Raw genomic sequence first — 16,240 nt, forward strand, 5'->3', positions numbered from 1 at the left:
AAGTCTTTCCCATTTTCCTGGCAGTTCAGATCCCCAAACACAGTACACATTTAAATAATTTGCCTTCTTTACAAGACTATGAACATGGGTGTTTGAAATGCTCTATGACCTTGGATAAATTTCTCCCCTTCTCTCTAACAGAAAGAACTGATGATGCCTCCCCAAGAGGGAGTAAAGATTAATTAAACACGTTCATACATTTAATGCCTCTCTTCTCTGATTCTAAAATGCCTTAAAGTAGCTACTGCTATACCCTGGTTAGCACTCTCAGTTGAGCCCATGGAAACAGAGTGTTAAGCAAGAGAACTTAAAGCACAATAGTTTTCCATAGGATATACAATAGGCCAAAACAATGGTTATTACAAAGCAGTAATAAAAAGGTAAGTATAGGTACATGGTCAAAAAGCAATATAAATAACAATAATGATTTTGAATTTAATTTTTTGTGTCCATAGGAAAATACAGGACTTACCTTTTTACTGACTAGCGTATGAAAAATAACCCTCTAAAAAGTAATTTATATTTCTAGACTAGAGATGGTATTAGCTCTGCTAAATAGATCTGCCATCCACTCTCTCTGCTAAATTGAAGGGGGTATAATCACTCTACTAAAGTTAAAATCCTTCAAAGGAAAGGGAAGTGCTTAAACTGAGGAAAACTTTATGTTGAAAGCAAGTAATTAAAATGCATTAAAATTCCAAAGCACAGTCTAAAAATGGCCTAAATGAAAAGAGTCAGAGCAAGGGATTGCTGTAAGTGGTTCCTATTCTCCAAAAGAACACAGCTTTAAGGGAAAGCAAACATTTTAAGGGAAGAAATCCATGCTATGGCATTGAACTTACTAAACTACCAGAGTTCCAGGTTTCTTCAGGTGAATTCAAAGTATATCACTGACCTCTTCTGTTATGCAGGAAAAATGACTTGGAAACAATGAATGGGAAAGATCGCATCTTAGAATGGTGCCTCAAAATGTTGGCAGCACAATAGAAACCAGTAGGCAGAATCTGGAAATTTTTCATTTTATTTTTCTAAAATACAAATTTCTTTCTTGTGTTAGTACCTTCAATGTGATAGATTGAAGGCATCCAATAAAAAGGATGCATCATCTACAGAATTAAAAATACTGCAGGTATATTTGGAAAGAAATGTCTCCTGCCCTTCTATGCATCAGATAACATTGAATTAAATCTCATTCAAGATCATTGTACATCAGAACTCTTAAAGATTAGGATTAATAAATTGGAACTTTGAAAGTTTTAAAAGAGCCTATTAATGTGTAGATATGGGTTCATAAAAAACATAACCAGGAATTTTATACACTTTATTAAAAGATCAAAAAATAAACAATAACAATATAGAAGTAACATACTAAAATGAGTAGCATTATGCACACTTCTAAAGCACATACAAGCACTACAGCAATATAATCTGGCAAAAAGAAAAATAAATTCAAAGCATCCACCCTGTTGATAGCAGTTGAGGGAATGAGCTATTACATTTTGGAGCTGATATATTATTGGAACAGTCTAAATCTGTAATAATCGGCTGACCATTATTTTAATTTATTACAGTTCCACAGGGCTAACAATATTTGTTATCTAAAACTATTTCTTGAAATCAAAATGTTCTCTGCCTAATGTTTCCATTACCATATGTTGATCCAGAAGTGCCTATAAAAAGAAGCATGTGCTTCAATTCTCTACTTTACACAGTATCGTTATATGAATGCTCTCTTTAAAGTTTGCACTGAAAAACAGTAAATTTAGGAGCACACGCTTTCTCCTTGATTTGAATGATTGCTTAAAACATAATTCTGTTATTTATAAAAGAACAAAGTGGAAATCTGTTGTCAGGTGACACAATGGGTGGCCATGTTTCATGATTAGAGAGAGAGAGAGAGAGAGAGAGAGAGAAAGAACCTAATTTGCAAAGAAAATTCCTAGAATCCAATCGAATGATGGTCATATCATCCCCTCATCTGCTAGGATACAAGAGCCATGGCAACAAAATCATTTGGCTTCCAACACTATCAAATAGCATCTGTGTACAGTAATAAAGAACTGGAACCTTGTATTCTGTGTCAGGTAATTCTTTCTGTTGTGTGTTTGGAGAGGAAAAAAACAGCTTTCTTTAAGTTGTGATACTTTTGAATGTTTAAATATCTTGTTACAGAAGCATATACATTTTTTGATTAAAGAGAATATGACACTGAAGATCACTAACAAAGATTTTAGCAGTATTTACTTTCATGAAAAATGTTTTTAAGGGTGGAGATTCATTTCCTAGTGCAAAATATTTTTCTTTAAAAATCATATGAATGAAGATTATCTAAACTGTAAAATGATTTGAGATTATGGGAGAGAAATGACTTACTGCTCTGCATACACTATTAAACACTAACTCATCGGGAAGAACTTGGTAATTAGATTCCCCTCACTTGCATTATTCCCTGAATGAGAAAGGAGGAAAAATATTTCACCTGGATTCTGCATTTTAAAATTCCTTAAAAAAAAATCTTGTAAAGCCATGACTACATTACAGGCTTCAGCCTCTTACATGAATTCAAAAATAAGCCAATTTTCTACAATTTGACTTCAAGTAGCTTGGACTGGACTAAGGAGTTCAATGTTAACTTTGCAAATAACCTCTGGTTTATCCATAGCATCTCTGTACAGTTATAAAAAACTAGAACCTTGTATTCAGCATCAGATAACTGTTGTGTAATTGGAGAAAAAAATCTTTCAAGTTGTGATACTTATGAAAGTTTACTCAATCTTTGGGTTATTTTCAAATGAGCAAAGGATTTGTTCAGATTTGGGGGTACTTCACTGGGCCTCCATTTATTTTATATATGCATTTTCTTATTTTCCCATGCCAAATACTTTGCCATCCATCAATAAACATAAAATAAAAGGCAGAGCAACCAATAAGAAGCAGGCCAAATAAACTGCAATTCTCAAATACAGAAACTAATTTAGTTAGAGAGCATCTGCTTTTCATCTCATTTTATACCATGACAGTTTTCACTGCAGACGATTTCCTCAGTTTACAGAGTGCCACAGAATCTGGCCCACAGAAACAAGACAGAAGGCCACTCATTGGGAATTCTGAAAATTTAGGGTTGGGCTTGCATGAGGAAAAACTGCACTGGGGAAAAGACAGTATTGTAAGTGGAGCCAGGTTCTAAATGTCAACAGGTCTAATGGTGAAAATGGTTATCTTCTGCACTATGTAAGGGACAACTTGTACAGGGAGAAAAAACCCACACCTATTTCTGAAAGGAGCCAGAAAAGAAATGGAAATTGGGCTCTCCTTAGTGCCTGAAAATTCCACAGGAATGTTTTATGTGTAAACAACCCCTTCGAAATATCACTCATTGGCTTTATCTTCACAGTCAAGGCAAAAAGCATATATTGGGACTAAGATAGGGAAAATTCAGGCTAAAAGTCTGCTTTTCACTTAATTGCCTGGGTCATAATACCTCTTAATTATCTAGATAATTGCCTTGGCTGTGTTTAGACAAGGCCACTAAGCACTAACAGCCGAAATATTCTGTACTACAACAGTTGTTGTTGATATTTTCTCTATTTTTGGGTTGATGCCGTTTTTCCTAAGTCATTCTTCTTTGTTTAGTCGTTTGAAAATGAATACTTTTCCTTTGTATTTTGAGAGGATATTCCAGGAGATGATTTACCAAAGTAGGATAGTCCAATTTTAGGGATACAGAGAGAATACGGCTGAAAGGGGGGTTCCTAACTGTGAAAGCCTGTATGAGCGGCTGTAGCTTACATCAAAAAGAGTCAGAACTCTGAATGATCCTGTGGAGACAGTCCAGTGGCAACTAATACACTGATGAGAGCACAGGGGGAAATCTGAACTTTAAGGGGTTGGGTAGCTTTCCATCTGAGGCACATCTAGTTCCATAGCTACCTGCTCTCCAAATTGGGGCATGTGGATGCTGTGACAACAAAAATAATGGGCACTATGACTCTGGTCAACTCTAGTCCTTTCAAGGGGGCCTCCCCCACCACAGGACAGATGAACTCACACAGGAGCAGAAGCAACTATGCTCGAGTCCTGAGCAAACTCGGGTGGGGGCGACAACAATAACGAACTGCAACCGGTGCCACATGGCATTGTCTGAGAGATGTACAAGTACCCTCTCTGTTGGCTGTTTGGGAGCCACAGGTAGGACATAGATACCCTGACATCCTTTCCTTTCAGGCTCCTGGGCCTTGCCAAAATTTCATTCTCCCTCTTCTTCAAGCCGAGTCAAAATGCAGCATGGCAGGCATGGTAAACTGAAGCCTTTTTGGGGCCAGAGTTTCTAAAACAGAGTCAGGAGAAAAGCCTCCTTTAAGCTGAAATGCTATGATAAATCCAGATATAAAGGTGTCACAGGAGCAGCGCCTTTCTCCACTGAAGATCAGCTATAGTAGTAGAAAAGCCACTGGAGAAAATGATTTATGCTGTTTCTCAAAATGGCATGCTCTGTAATGTTTTTCCGTTCAAATGAGCCTCGCTTATTCAAAACATTTCCAAATTCGGTTTCATATGCTTCCACTTCTTAGCTATCTATTAACTCTCCGTATATTAGTTGGACCTCCATCTGGATAAACTCTGCATTAGTTAGAAACATAATCAGCTCCTAACGGGAAGATCTCCATGTTGTGAGGAAAAGAAAAAAAAAATGTGATCCAGAAACCTGAATGTGTGTGTGTGCATAAATCAAAATGTAGGTTGTTCTACAAAAGCAATTAAAATCTTTGCTAGTGATCTCACTAATTAAGTACTGTTCCCCATTTTCGGTGCTGCAGGTTGAAGTCGACCTGTTATCAATCTGCTGTATAGTAAGCTATGGCAACTACAAAGCTTTTACAACAGCAAAGCAACATCATGCTTTCAGATAAGTTTTATAGCAAAAAACTCCTCCTTTTTCAAAGCCTTAGTAATACCTATCTCTTTTACAAACTTTTCCTGTATTATTACAGACTTTTTATATTCAAAATAAGTTCCAAGGATTTCTTTCATGGACTATGTACATAAGTGCAAAAAAGGTGTGTCTCACACATTCGCACACTAACTGAATCAGTTTAACTGCAGCATATTTGTATCTTCAACACTGTTAAGGGGTCATTCCACAATATTTTTTATGTACAGTTTTGTAAATATAAATTAATATTAAAATATTCATATGTTTAATTATTTAGCCCTGATTTTTAATATACGCATGTAAGTATTTAATCCCAGAAAACAGAAAATTTGCAGGCAGAGCTACAGTACTTAAACTGGATAAGTTTGAATTCACACAATGCGAATAAACATGAAATGAAACAAAGACCAGTTAATGTATTGTAAATGCAATGGGTTGTGTTTCAAAAATCTAAAATACTGTGGAATAACCCTTATCCACACAACAATTTCTACAAGCTATAAAACCTGACTCTAAATCCATGTGTTGTAAACTTCTTGACTGAAAAAGTGACATATGGACACAAATTCAGCTTTCACATGGGACTTTGGGATTTTAAAAATATTCAATCATTATCTGACAGTATCGAACTGTACCTTTAACAAGCTCATACTGTTCCACATCACTTTTAATTTACATGTGAAAATTTCACAAATAATGTATACAAAGGTAGCCATGTTGTAGTTTTGTTGCCATAGCAACAACAACTTAATATAATTAGTTAACAATGAATCTATCATTGTAGGAATTACATACAAAGTTAATTTTGTTCTTAAACTGTAAACTATACAAACTAGTTATGGACTGTAATCTATACCTTATCATGCTTCAGTGTCGGTTTAGAACGTAACTAAATGGGTTGAATACATGTATTAAAATCTTAAACTTTCTCTAACTCTCCTTCAAAATTAAACTCATTAGTTACTAAAGATATCAAAAAGCAATATAATGAAAACCTTAAAAACTAACAGTAAGAAAATGAAAACAAGTGACATGAATTACCATGCTGATGCCTAGAAAGGTGATGTAGCTATATTTACATTTGTATTAGGCTATCAACTAAATTTTCAAAGTTATTACAGTCTTCAACATAGAGTATATTCTAAGGCCTTCAACAGGCACATGGTAAAATCAGGTCAATATCATTTTAAATCCATTCAACAGGAATGGGAAATCAGATTTTCCTCATAAATTTCACCTTTTTCTCTTTTCAGGTATGTGAAATGTACAAGGGATAAAAAAAATGAGGGCTCCAGTTTCTCGATCATTTTGTGTGTATTAATATGCATTAAAGTCTACGCTACCGTCTAAAATTAGTAGGAAAAGTTGTGAGTGCATTTTATCAGAAAGGTGGCCTGCCATGACTGGTCCAGGTAACAGATCACCAATAAAGCAGTGTCTGGCAGCCCTCCCAAATGCACGTGGGGCTCATATCCTAACTGATAAAATGCCAAAGATCATCTCATTGGTCTTTTGTGCAGTTAAGAGCAGATTCAGATCTGTTTCTGTTGAGGGTGGGGGAGAGAGGACACTTCTGTAGGGTCGGGGTGTTATATTCTATGATTGGCTTCTTTTCCTTCCCAGAGTGCCGGGCTGGTGAGCCAATGCTGCCCATTTGTGAACACAGCTGAGAAGAGCATGAGATGACACTTATGGCGAGATCAAAGTGCTTCAGTGTGTTCGGCAATGGATGAAGCTGACTAAAGTGGGGTGGGGGGAGAAGGGCAGGGCAGGAGATGATTGGTCACCTAATGATGAATGACAGAGTTGAGAATCTAATCTGGATGTGAAATTAAATGGACATGGCCGATAGTGAAGTCATGCTTCAATTACTAAAGAAATGCTGTTTAAAAAAATAATTTTAATAATTTTATGAATCCATTTTTATTTTAATCCCTCTTTTAAGGTCTGCTTACATTACAGTTATGGAGCGGTACTTTAACTGAAACTATTAACAACCTTTAAAATGATCAGTCTCAGCTTTCATTTTCCCTCTGCATGACCCGTTTTATCCAAGTTTCAGCATTCTTGCATATTGTTTGCATAAGGCTGAGATAAATGGACAAAAAGAAATAACTTTGGATAAATAAAAATAAAGGTTCATGAAAAGTGGGAAGGAAGCTTATAAAATGTGACTAAAATCAAAATGATTTAAATTTTACATACAACGCTTGTCAAATAAAGGATGAAATCTAAGTTTTATGACATTTGTTTAGAGTCACTAACTAGCTTGGTGACTTTGTAATAGACTTTGCATTTATTTAGGAAATTTATAGTCTGACGACTTGTTTTTCTTTCTTGAACAAAGAAAATTCGAGTAAGTCATTGCACAACTAGTTTAAATAGTGCTACCTCAAAACGGCATTTTTGCCGAGATTGTTTTGAATTTGGTGAAGACTTTAGTGCTTCAAGCTTTCGTTCCTTAAATTCATTTACAAATTAACTCTAAATTTGCCAGCAATATAAAAACTGTTGTGGCGCCTAATAAAACTACCCTGAACATCCCTCATTGAACCTCTTTGCTAAAAAATCATCCTTAAATACTTTTTCAGTGCTTCAATGTGACACAAAAACAGCTGTATGCTAGGTTTACATTCTATGCACATCTCTGCCAGCTGTTCAAGAAGTTAAAGAAAATCAGAGGTTACGGGCAAAGTGTCAAGAGATACAAAAACCCACTTAGCACTGAAAAAGTTCCAACCTCCTTTAACTTTTAAAGCCATACTAGCTTGAATGCATCCTTTTCTGACATAATCAGGTCTGCTCTTTTGTTGAGGCACAGGCACAGGTTGTGCAAAACCCATTTTGATACACAAATCATCTCAAACAGGAAGTACTCAAATCCACTTTTTCCACTAATAATGTTAAAACTCTGGGAAACAGAAACTCAGTGGTTAAAAGAGTCAACAGGTTACACAGCCAGTATGCCTGCCATGTCACTCTTTCCAGGCCACGTTGTGCTAGGATGGCAGCACGTCGATGTACACGAAAGAGACAATGTTAGGGTAAGTAACTGAAAATGCTGTTTTGGTCACTTCTTGTTCCAGTTACCAGGATCCACATGGGTTCTTATCAAGAAGGCCTAATTCTGAACCTTTGTGTGGGCAGGATTTTGACCAGCTGCAAAAGGATTGGCATGTCTGAGACAAAGTCTCAAATTCCCAAAGCTTGAAGGCCCTCTGCAGCACTAACAAAGAAGAACGCAGGACAAGATCCTCACCAGCTGTACCTCTGTTTGGCCCTCCCACCCTGAGTCAACAAACATGACTTTTTTTTTCAGCCTGATCATTTGGAGGAAGGAAAAAAATGACCCCCAAACGGGAGCCTTTTTTACCCTTCTTAAGAGGAAGAAAGATATTTGGTGGAAAACATTAATTCCCCAGAATATTCCTTAAAGCATCAGATGCTTCCACTGGCTATTAATGACCATTTCAGCAAGTGAGTGGCCTGACAGCTGGTTTACTGCACTATGAGGGGGATTTTATTTGACTGCAAATTTATCCTATTAGGATGGCTACATTTTGGAGTGAATTCATTCTGGGCTAGACAGAAGCCTCTGAAAACTGCTTGTTTCTAAAATTCACCAAGTGGGTGGCTTAGGTAAGAATAGTAGGGATGCTAATGTGAAAAATTTTCCTGGTTTAAGAAATGTGCCGGGAAGCCACTTCAGCATCACTGTTGGTGAAACACATCAAAACTGGAATAATCGTTTTTTCCATTTGCATGTCTTACCAAAAAGAAGGTCACGAGAGTGGAGGGTAAGGAGGGTTGTCGGGTCAAGACTTCTCAATAAAGCATTCTGCATTTTCCACTTTAAAAATATGTTCCCTCTAGCAGAGGGTAGCAGTTAGGGAGACGTGTTTCTATCAGGAGGGGAAGCCTCATTCTGAACCATTCTCTTTCATTCTCTGCTGGCTTTTCTGGTTTGCACCTTACTAGGAGAATAGAATATGAGCCACTTGCAGTTGGGAAATGGCACTTTTATAAATGGCAAAAGGCCAGGAGTTTTACATGATTGGTTCTTTCAAAAAAAAATCTGACTATCTTTACCAAAATAAATCAGATTTGATTTTTAATGTTTAGCTGATGTATCTGTAAGCCTTTAAATACCAGTTTCTCAGCTAAGAATGTCAAAATGGCTCAGATTGAGAAATTCAGATGTGGGATTAATATTCTGGATTGACCAAGAAGTACTCCCTTGGTGTGATTATTTTTCATAATGCTGAGAAATCCATTTCAATAAACTATAAAAAGCACAGATTAAAATTTCGAGGGTGAAGCTTTTAAAAGTTCCCTTTTTGTGCACAGGCAATTATGGTACTTGCACACATGCTACGGTGACCCACTTGAACGTGCAAATTGCTGGCAAATGCACAGGCAAGCAGGTGTGTGAAAATAAATTTGTGCACACTCCAAATAGAGGCCTTTTAAATGGTTGCCTCCAAAAAACCTACAGAAATATCCCATAAAAATTATAACAACATTCTCATGTCATGTTTTTCAAGCACATCATTCCTGTTTCCCACTATAACATTTTTAGTAAAAAAAAAACACACCAAAAAACTACCATATATGAAAACTTAAGACAACAATAATGAAAAAAATGGTATTGAGTATACTTGATAATGATGTACATTTTAAAACAAATCAATAGACTATGATGTAAACAAAACAGTAAGATAACACTTTAAAAACAGACAAACATTTATCCATCGATAATATACAGTAAACCAACAGTCCACTGTGCAGATGCACTCTCGTGATGGTAGTCAGAAAATGATTAAGTGTGTTAAAGTAATGTATTACAAAAGTCTATTATAATTTTCTACTTGTATATCTCATATAACAGAGCGCTGCTTGTTAATGGTTTCTATAGTGCTTTTTTTTTTTGACATTCCCATTGATCTGTGTTTTTGGTTAACGTGTAGGCTGCAACAGGCTTACTGTAAAGGTAGGTGAAGAGGAAAGAAGGGAGTATATGTACAGGAAGGCCATGTGCAGCTTCTCACGGAGAGAGAGGTTCAGGTACTCCACAATTTTGCTGTTCGGAATTTCAACGTGGTCTACTAGAAAGAAAGAAAAGGATCAAGTAAGTGACCATTTCTTTCACAACCGTCAATCAATTGTATTTATATAGTGCTTACTGTATGCAGGGCACTGCACTAACTTTTTGGGAGACCACAACACAATCAAGTTGGCAGGCATGATCCTTGCCTTTAAGGATCTTACAACCTAATGGATCTAATGGTGCACTGTAAGTTCATTCACCAATAATTCCAATAATTGAATGAAATGACTGATGTAATTTCACCCAAACATACAGGCTGAAGAAACTGGGTTCTCCAAGTTGGATTCTTAATGCAGTGATTCTCAAAATGTAGTCTGAAAGGATTCCTCCTGCAGACAGATCCAAAATGCAGCCACTGTTTCCAAGTGAGGGGTTGGTTTGGTGGCCACAACAAGATTTTCCAAGTGCTACCACAATCATTAGCCATACCATAAACCTAGCTCCTCACTTCAACTGGTGTGGGCAGCACTGTGGCTATTGCCAGAGGGGGAGATAAGAATCAATTCATTTAGGGGTGGGAGGAAAAGTAGATATGTGGATGGGGAACAGAGGAACATGAAATTTAGGTCAAAGTGGGGGTGGGAGGAAGGGTAAGGTGATGGGGGAAGGAGAGTGAAGTGAAATTGAAGGACAGGGCATGAGGGAGATGGGTGACAGGGAGCAGTGAGAGAAGCAGCCTAGTGGAAAGAGAATAAGGCTCGGAGTCAGAAAACTTGGGTTATAACCCCAGGTCTGCCATTTATCTGCTATGTGATCTTGGGCAAAAGTCTTAACTTCTCTGTGCCTCAGTTTTCTCCTCTGTAAAATGGGGACTCAATACTGTTCTCCCTCCTACTTAGTCCCTGTCCCAAGAGGGACTAATGGTCTGTGTCTGATCTCCATATACTATACCTAATTCAGTGGTTAGCAAAGTTCTAGGCATACAGTAAGTGTTTAACAAATGCCACTATTATCATTACTATTACTGACAGGGGCTGTAGGTGAGCTGGTGGGGTGGAAGGTCCGCAGGGTCTTTAGGCCTCTCAAAATAGTACCCAGACCTAATAAGTTTAATACCACTGCCTTAAAAGACTTGGCACCCCACACTGGCGACAAGTAGGAAATCTTCACACAGGGTGCTAATGTTTTTTTGGCCGTGGGGGCAAATTCCTAATACCTGTGACATGCTCAAGACTTCCCTTGGGTACATTGACAAAATATCTTGAGATGTGCAGAAAGAACCAAATGCAAGGCTGTTTTGTGGTGTGGTCAAATTAAGCAATGCTAAACAAGTGGGGCTGAATCGGTTTATTTGGAGGACAAATGGCCTGTGACAGCAGGGGAGTTCTTTGGTGTTCAAATTGGGCTTGACTCCTGCTTAATAGCTAAATTTTCAAGGTTGTACAGCTCTAAAAATACCACAACTGAAAACTTTTCCAGATTATACTCACTGGAAGTCACCAGGACCTCTCCAGGGTAAGATTTAACTGATTACGGAGCACAGACGTGTGGGTACGGAAAGGCCAAATGGATTAGGGGATGAACCCCAATTGACTGGAACTCCTGTCTAGTCGGGTTCTTTATTCAGAGGAGACAAGTCAAACCGAGCCATTTCTCTATTACCAGGAAGCATGATGTGGGTGGGGCAGTAGCAGTTGACAATATGACTAGTGAGGAGGCCCCTGTGATGAGGATGATGAGGAAAATAAGAATAATAATAATCTTTAAAATTGGTATGTTAAACACCTGCTATGTGCAATTATAATCAGATCCAACACAGTACCTGTCTCGCACTGGGCTCAAAGTCTAATGTGGAGAGAGACTAGGTATTTAAACGCTACTGTACGGATGAAAAAACCGCGGCACAGAGAAATTAAGTGTCTTGCCCCAAGTCACACCGTAGGCAAGTGGAAGAGATTAGACCCCAGGCTGCCTGACTCCCAGTTCTATGCTAGATCACACTGCTTTGCCATGAGGAAACCATCTCATCTAAATATTCTGCGAAAGGATTCTCATTCTAGGATGAGACTGCCCACTCCCTAAGAGAACTCATTCATTCCCAAGCTTCAACTACCAACTCTCCATGGATGAGTCCCAAATCTCCATCTTCAGTCCTGACTCGTCTCCTCTGCAGTCTTGTATTTCCTCCTGCCTTCAGGACATCTCTACTTGGATATCCCACTAACATCTCAAACTTAACATGTCCAAAACAGAACTCCTCATCTACCTACCCAAACTCTGTCCTCTGCATAGTCTTTCCCCTCCTTATAGAGAACATTACTAACCCCTCCCTGTCTCATATAACCTTGGCATTATCTTTGACTCATATCTCACTCTCATTCAACCTGTCACCAAATCTTATTGGTTGTACCTTTACATTACTAAAATCTATCCTTTCCTCTCCATCCAAACTGCTATAGTGTTGATCCAAGCACTCATCTTAGTCTGCCTTCACTATTCCACATGCCTCCTTGTTGACCTTCCTACCTCCTTTCTCCCCCTATTTCACTCTTCTGTCCGGATCATTTTTCTGAAAAAATGTTCACTTTATTCTCCCCACTCCTCAAAAGCCTCCCATGGCTGCCCATCCAACTCCACATCAAACAGGAATTCCCTATCATTGGCTTTAAAGCACTCAATCAACTCATTGCCTCCTATCTTGCACCTCACTGATTACCTACCACAACCCAGCCCACACACTTCGCTCCTCTAATGCCAACTTACTCACTATACCTCAGTCTCATCTACCTCTCTGCTGATCCCTTCCCACGTCCTCCTGCTTGTCTGGAACTCCATCCCCCTTCTTATACAAAAGACCACCACTCTCTCCACCTTCAAGCCTTATTAAAATCACATTTCCTTCAAAAGGCCTTCCTCGAATAAGCCCTCATTTCCTCTAATCATCCCTCTTGTACATCTCTTATGCCCTTGGACCTGTACCCTTTAAGCACTTGATATTCATCCCACCCTCAACCCCACAGCACTTAGATATATATCCATAATTTATTTAAATATCTCTCTTCTCCCCTAGGCTATATGCTCCTGGAAGGGCAAGAAATGTGTCTGCCAACTCTGCTGCATTATACTCTCCCAATCACTTAGTGTGATGCTCTGCGCACACAGTAAGTGCTCAATAAAGACCACTGAGTGACAGAGATTGTGTCTTTTGAGACTACTGTACTCTCCCAAATCCTTAGTACAGTGCTCTATATAAAGTAATGTGCTCAATGCTATTACTGAAGGCGATGTGTACTGAGTCCAATTTATGCCTCCAAAGATGACAACCTAATAATTTTGGGGGTATTTGTTAAGTGCTTACTATGTGCCAAGCACTGCAGCAGCATGGCTCAATGGAAAGAGCACGGGCTTCGGAGTCAGAAGTCATGGGTTCTAATCCCGGTTCCGCCACCTGTCAGCAGTATAACTTCGGGCAAGTCACTTAACTTCTCTGTACCTCAGTTACCTCATCTGCACCTCAGTTACCTCATTTGTAAAATGGGGATTAAGACTGTAAGCCCCACATAGGACAACCTGATTACCTTGTATCCCCCCAGTGCTTAGAACAGTGCTTGGCACATAATAAGCACTTACCATATACCATTAAAAAAAAATTTAAAAAAGCACTGGGGTAGATACAAAGTAGTCAGGTTGGACACAGTCCCTGTCCCATATGGGGCTCATGGTCTTAATTCCCATTTTACAGATGTGATAACTGAGGCCCAGAAAAGTGAAGTGACTTGTCCAAGGTCACACAGCAGACATGTGGTAGAGAGGGTTTTAGAACCCACTTCCTCTGACTCCCAGGACTGTGCTCTTTCCACTAGGCCACACTGCTGCCACCAGCAACAAACTACCTAATAGAGTGCTGACACCAGATTAACTTGTGTTTATATTATAGCAAACATTCGCAGCACGGTGGTTGTGCCAACTCAACAGTTACCCTTAGCACTAAGGAATTGTATTCCTATCTTTTGCACTTATGTATGCAGGCATATTTTCATTTGGATTTTCATTTGTGTATTAAATTCCTCATTCACCTATTATACCTTGATAAGAATTGGAGGACTTTCTGTTATATCTTCACGGGCCCCTTATCTGTAATTAATTTTTGTCTGGTCTCCCCCTTTGGATAGTGAAATGCCAGAGGGCAGGAATGCATCTCTTACTTCTGTTTAGTGTAGGACTTAGCCCAGTGTTTCACACTCAGAAAGCACCCATAAATACCACTGATGAACATTTCAGAAACTAACACCCGGGCCTGAATGCACTGATCCACTCCTTCCCAGAGTAACTAGATCATCCTGCAAAATATTCTTTAAAATACTGTTTCAAATTTGTGAGTTATTAAAGGAAGACCTCTAGTCTCCCAGCTTAGCCAGTGGCTACAAAAGGGCCTATGGATTGTAAATAAAGGATGGGAAAAAACAGCTAGAACTAGGCCCCTCCCCCTTAATCATCAATCAGTCAGTGGTATTTCAGTCAATATGTAGAGCACTGTACTAAGAACTTTGTACGCTACAATGCGATACGCTTGGTTGACACGATCCCTGCCCACAAGGAGCTTACAGTCAACAGCTTGGTTTAAGATGGAGGAGTCATCGCCATACTTGGTCAAGCAAGTACTTTATGCTTAAAGCATTTTGTGGGCATCGGGCAAAAAGGGAAGGAAGAGGCTTTTGGACCAAAACAAAATTTACAATTGGGAATCCCTTGTTTAGGTAGACCGAACCTATTTTGAATATTACAAGTAACCTAAGACTATATGTTTAACAACTTAACCAGCGAGAAAGAGTGGAAAGTGTGTCATTTACATCCATAACTACTCTTGGGGGGGAGATTGTTACCCGTGCCCATGGCTGGCTTGGAGCCGGATGGGACCACTAAAGCAGAAATGGCAGACTCTGATATGGGTTGTCTGATGGGTAAAACTTAGCCCTGGGAAATCGCTTATTGAACCTTCCTGATTTAAATCAATTCTCTCAATGACCTAAATCATGACAAGAAAACAATATTTTGTTCCTCCAGAACATATGTCCAAGTCACAAATACATCTTAAAAGTTCAAAAACATTATTGACTTTAATTAGACAAAACTGATTTTTTGTGGGGGGAGTTGTGGTCTGAGGATTTGCAACCCATTTGGAAACGTAGTACTCGCTATCATTTGTAAAATAAAATAATTATATAATTGCCTTTGTTTTCCACATTTCAATTTGGAACTGTGAGATTTGTCAAAACAAGTTGTACAGAACACACAGTATCTATTCATTAATAAATTGAGCATGTTAGAGAATGCAATTATCTAAACAATAGAAAATAACTGTAGAGAATATAATTATCCAAAGACAATAAATCCAGTGCAAATACTGTTATTTGAATTAGTTGTAAAGGAACTTACGGTTCTACTGGTAAGGTCTACATCTGTGAAACAAACATGCTGCTACTCAGTTCATCTACTGATAATTGGGATATCTACAGTAAAAAAAGATTTCAGATTAAAAGAGTTATCTGCCCCAAACTAGTCATTGGCTTCACTGCTCAAGCACGGCAATCAGTGATCACAATCAATTTTACAGCCATCCTTTAAACCATGTGAACCACACTGAGGACCAGTGTATTTGACACAGCTGAGATTAGAACGTAGGCTGACAGCACAATAATGCTGAGGATTCCTTGGGGATTATCCATGAATGCAATTCCCACAGCAGTGCCTTAGAATTTGTGGTTTGTAGGCTCAGTTGCCCCTCTAGCAGGGCTCAGATAGCCACGAGATTGACTAATAACTATCAAGTGATTGCTGTGTTTGTCTCCTTATGGTTATTAAAGGCTGGTGATCTGCATATAGTGATCGACAAATACAAAAGAAAGACCACAGAGGGAGAGCTAGTTTCAATACCAGAAATACACTTATGTTGCAATTACTGAGTAACTTTATGACTGTTCACGCCTTTTAAAATGGTATCTAGCTTTCCTTCCATTGGGTCTGAAGTGAATAAGTGATGCTGCCCTTGGTTTAGCTTAAAATACCGGAACTGAAAAATGCTCAAAAATCTACCCTGGTGTAATAAGGAGAAGTTGCAGTTGTGGTAATGAAAGGAAGCATCTTAAGGAAAGATAGAGTTTACACACTTCAGGGCTGATGTGGCCGCAGCCACTGTGTAAAATGTCATGAGTAGAATCTGAAACAGAATCACAACCTGAAGACATGCATAAAATCCTGAA

General features: G+C 38.6%; 1 protein-coding gene across 10 annotated transcripts in view; it reads right to left on the reverse strand.

Moving 5' to 3' along the window:
* Positions 1 to 1,003: 1,003 nt before the first annotated feature.
* The window catches only part of MBNL3 (muscleblind like splicing regulator 3), a 157,683-nt gene continuing 142,446 nt past the window's right edge, over positions 1,004 to 16,240 (reverse strand). For 5 of the 10 annotated variants that reach the window (XR_003760469.2, XR_485922.4, XM_007666215.4 and 2 more), the window contains 2 exons: positions 15,417 to 15,490; positions 1,004 to 10,038 (listed from right to left, as the gene is read on the reverse strand). Coding sequence is in view for 5 of the 10 variants with exons in the window: in XM_007666215.4 (XP_007664405.1) it covers positions 15,434 to 15,490 (57 nt within the window). In the remaining 5 variants the exon portion in view is untranslated. Of the gene's footprint in view, positions 10,039 to 15,416; positions 15,491 to 16,240 lie in introns of those variants that run through there. The other 5 variants (XR_003760470.2, XM_029067323.2, XM_029067324.2 and 2 more) reach the window with 3 other exon arrangements.

Source organism: Ornithorhynchus anatinus, chromosome 6, assembly GCF_004115215.2.
Source record: "Ornithorhynchus anatinus isolate Pmale09 chromosome 6, mOrnAna1.pri.v4, whole genome shotgun sequence".
NCBI lineage: Eukaryota > Metazoa > Chordata > Mammalia > Monotremata > Ornithorhynchidae > Ornithorhynchus > Ornithorhynchus anatinus.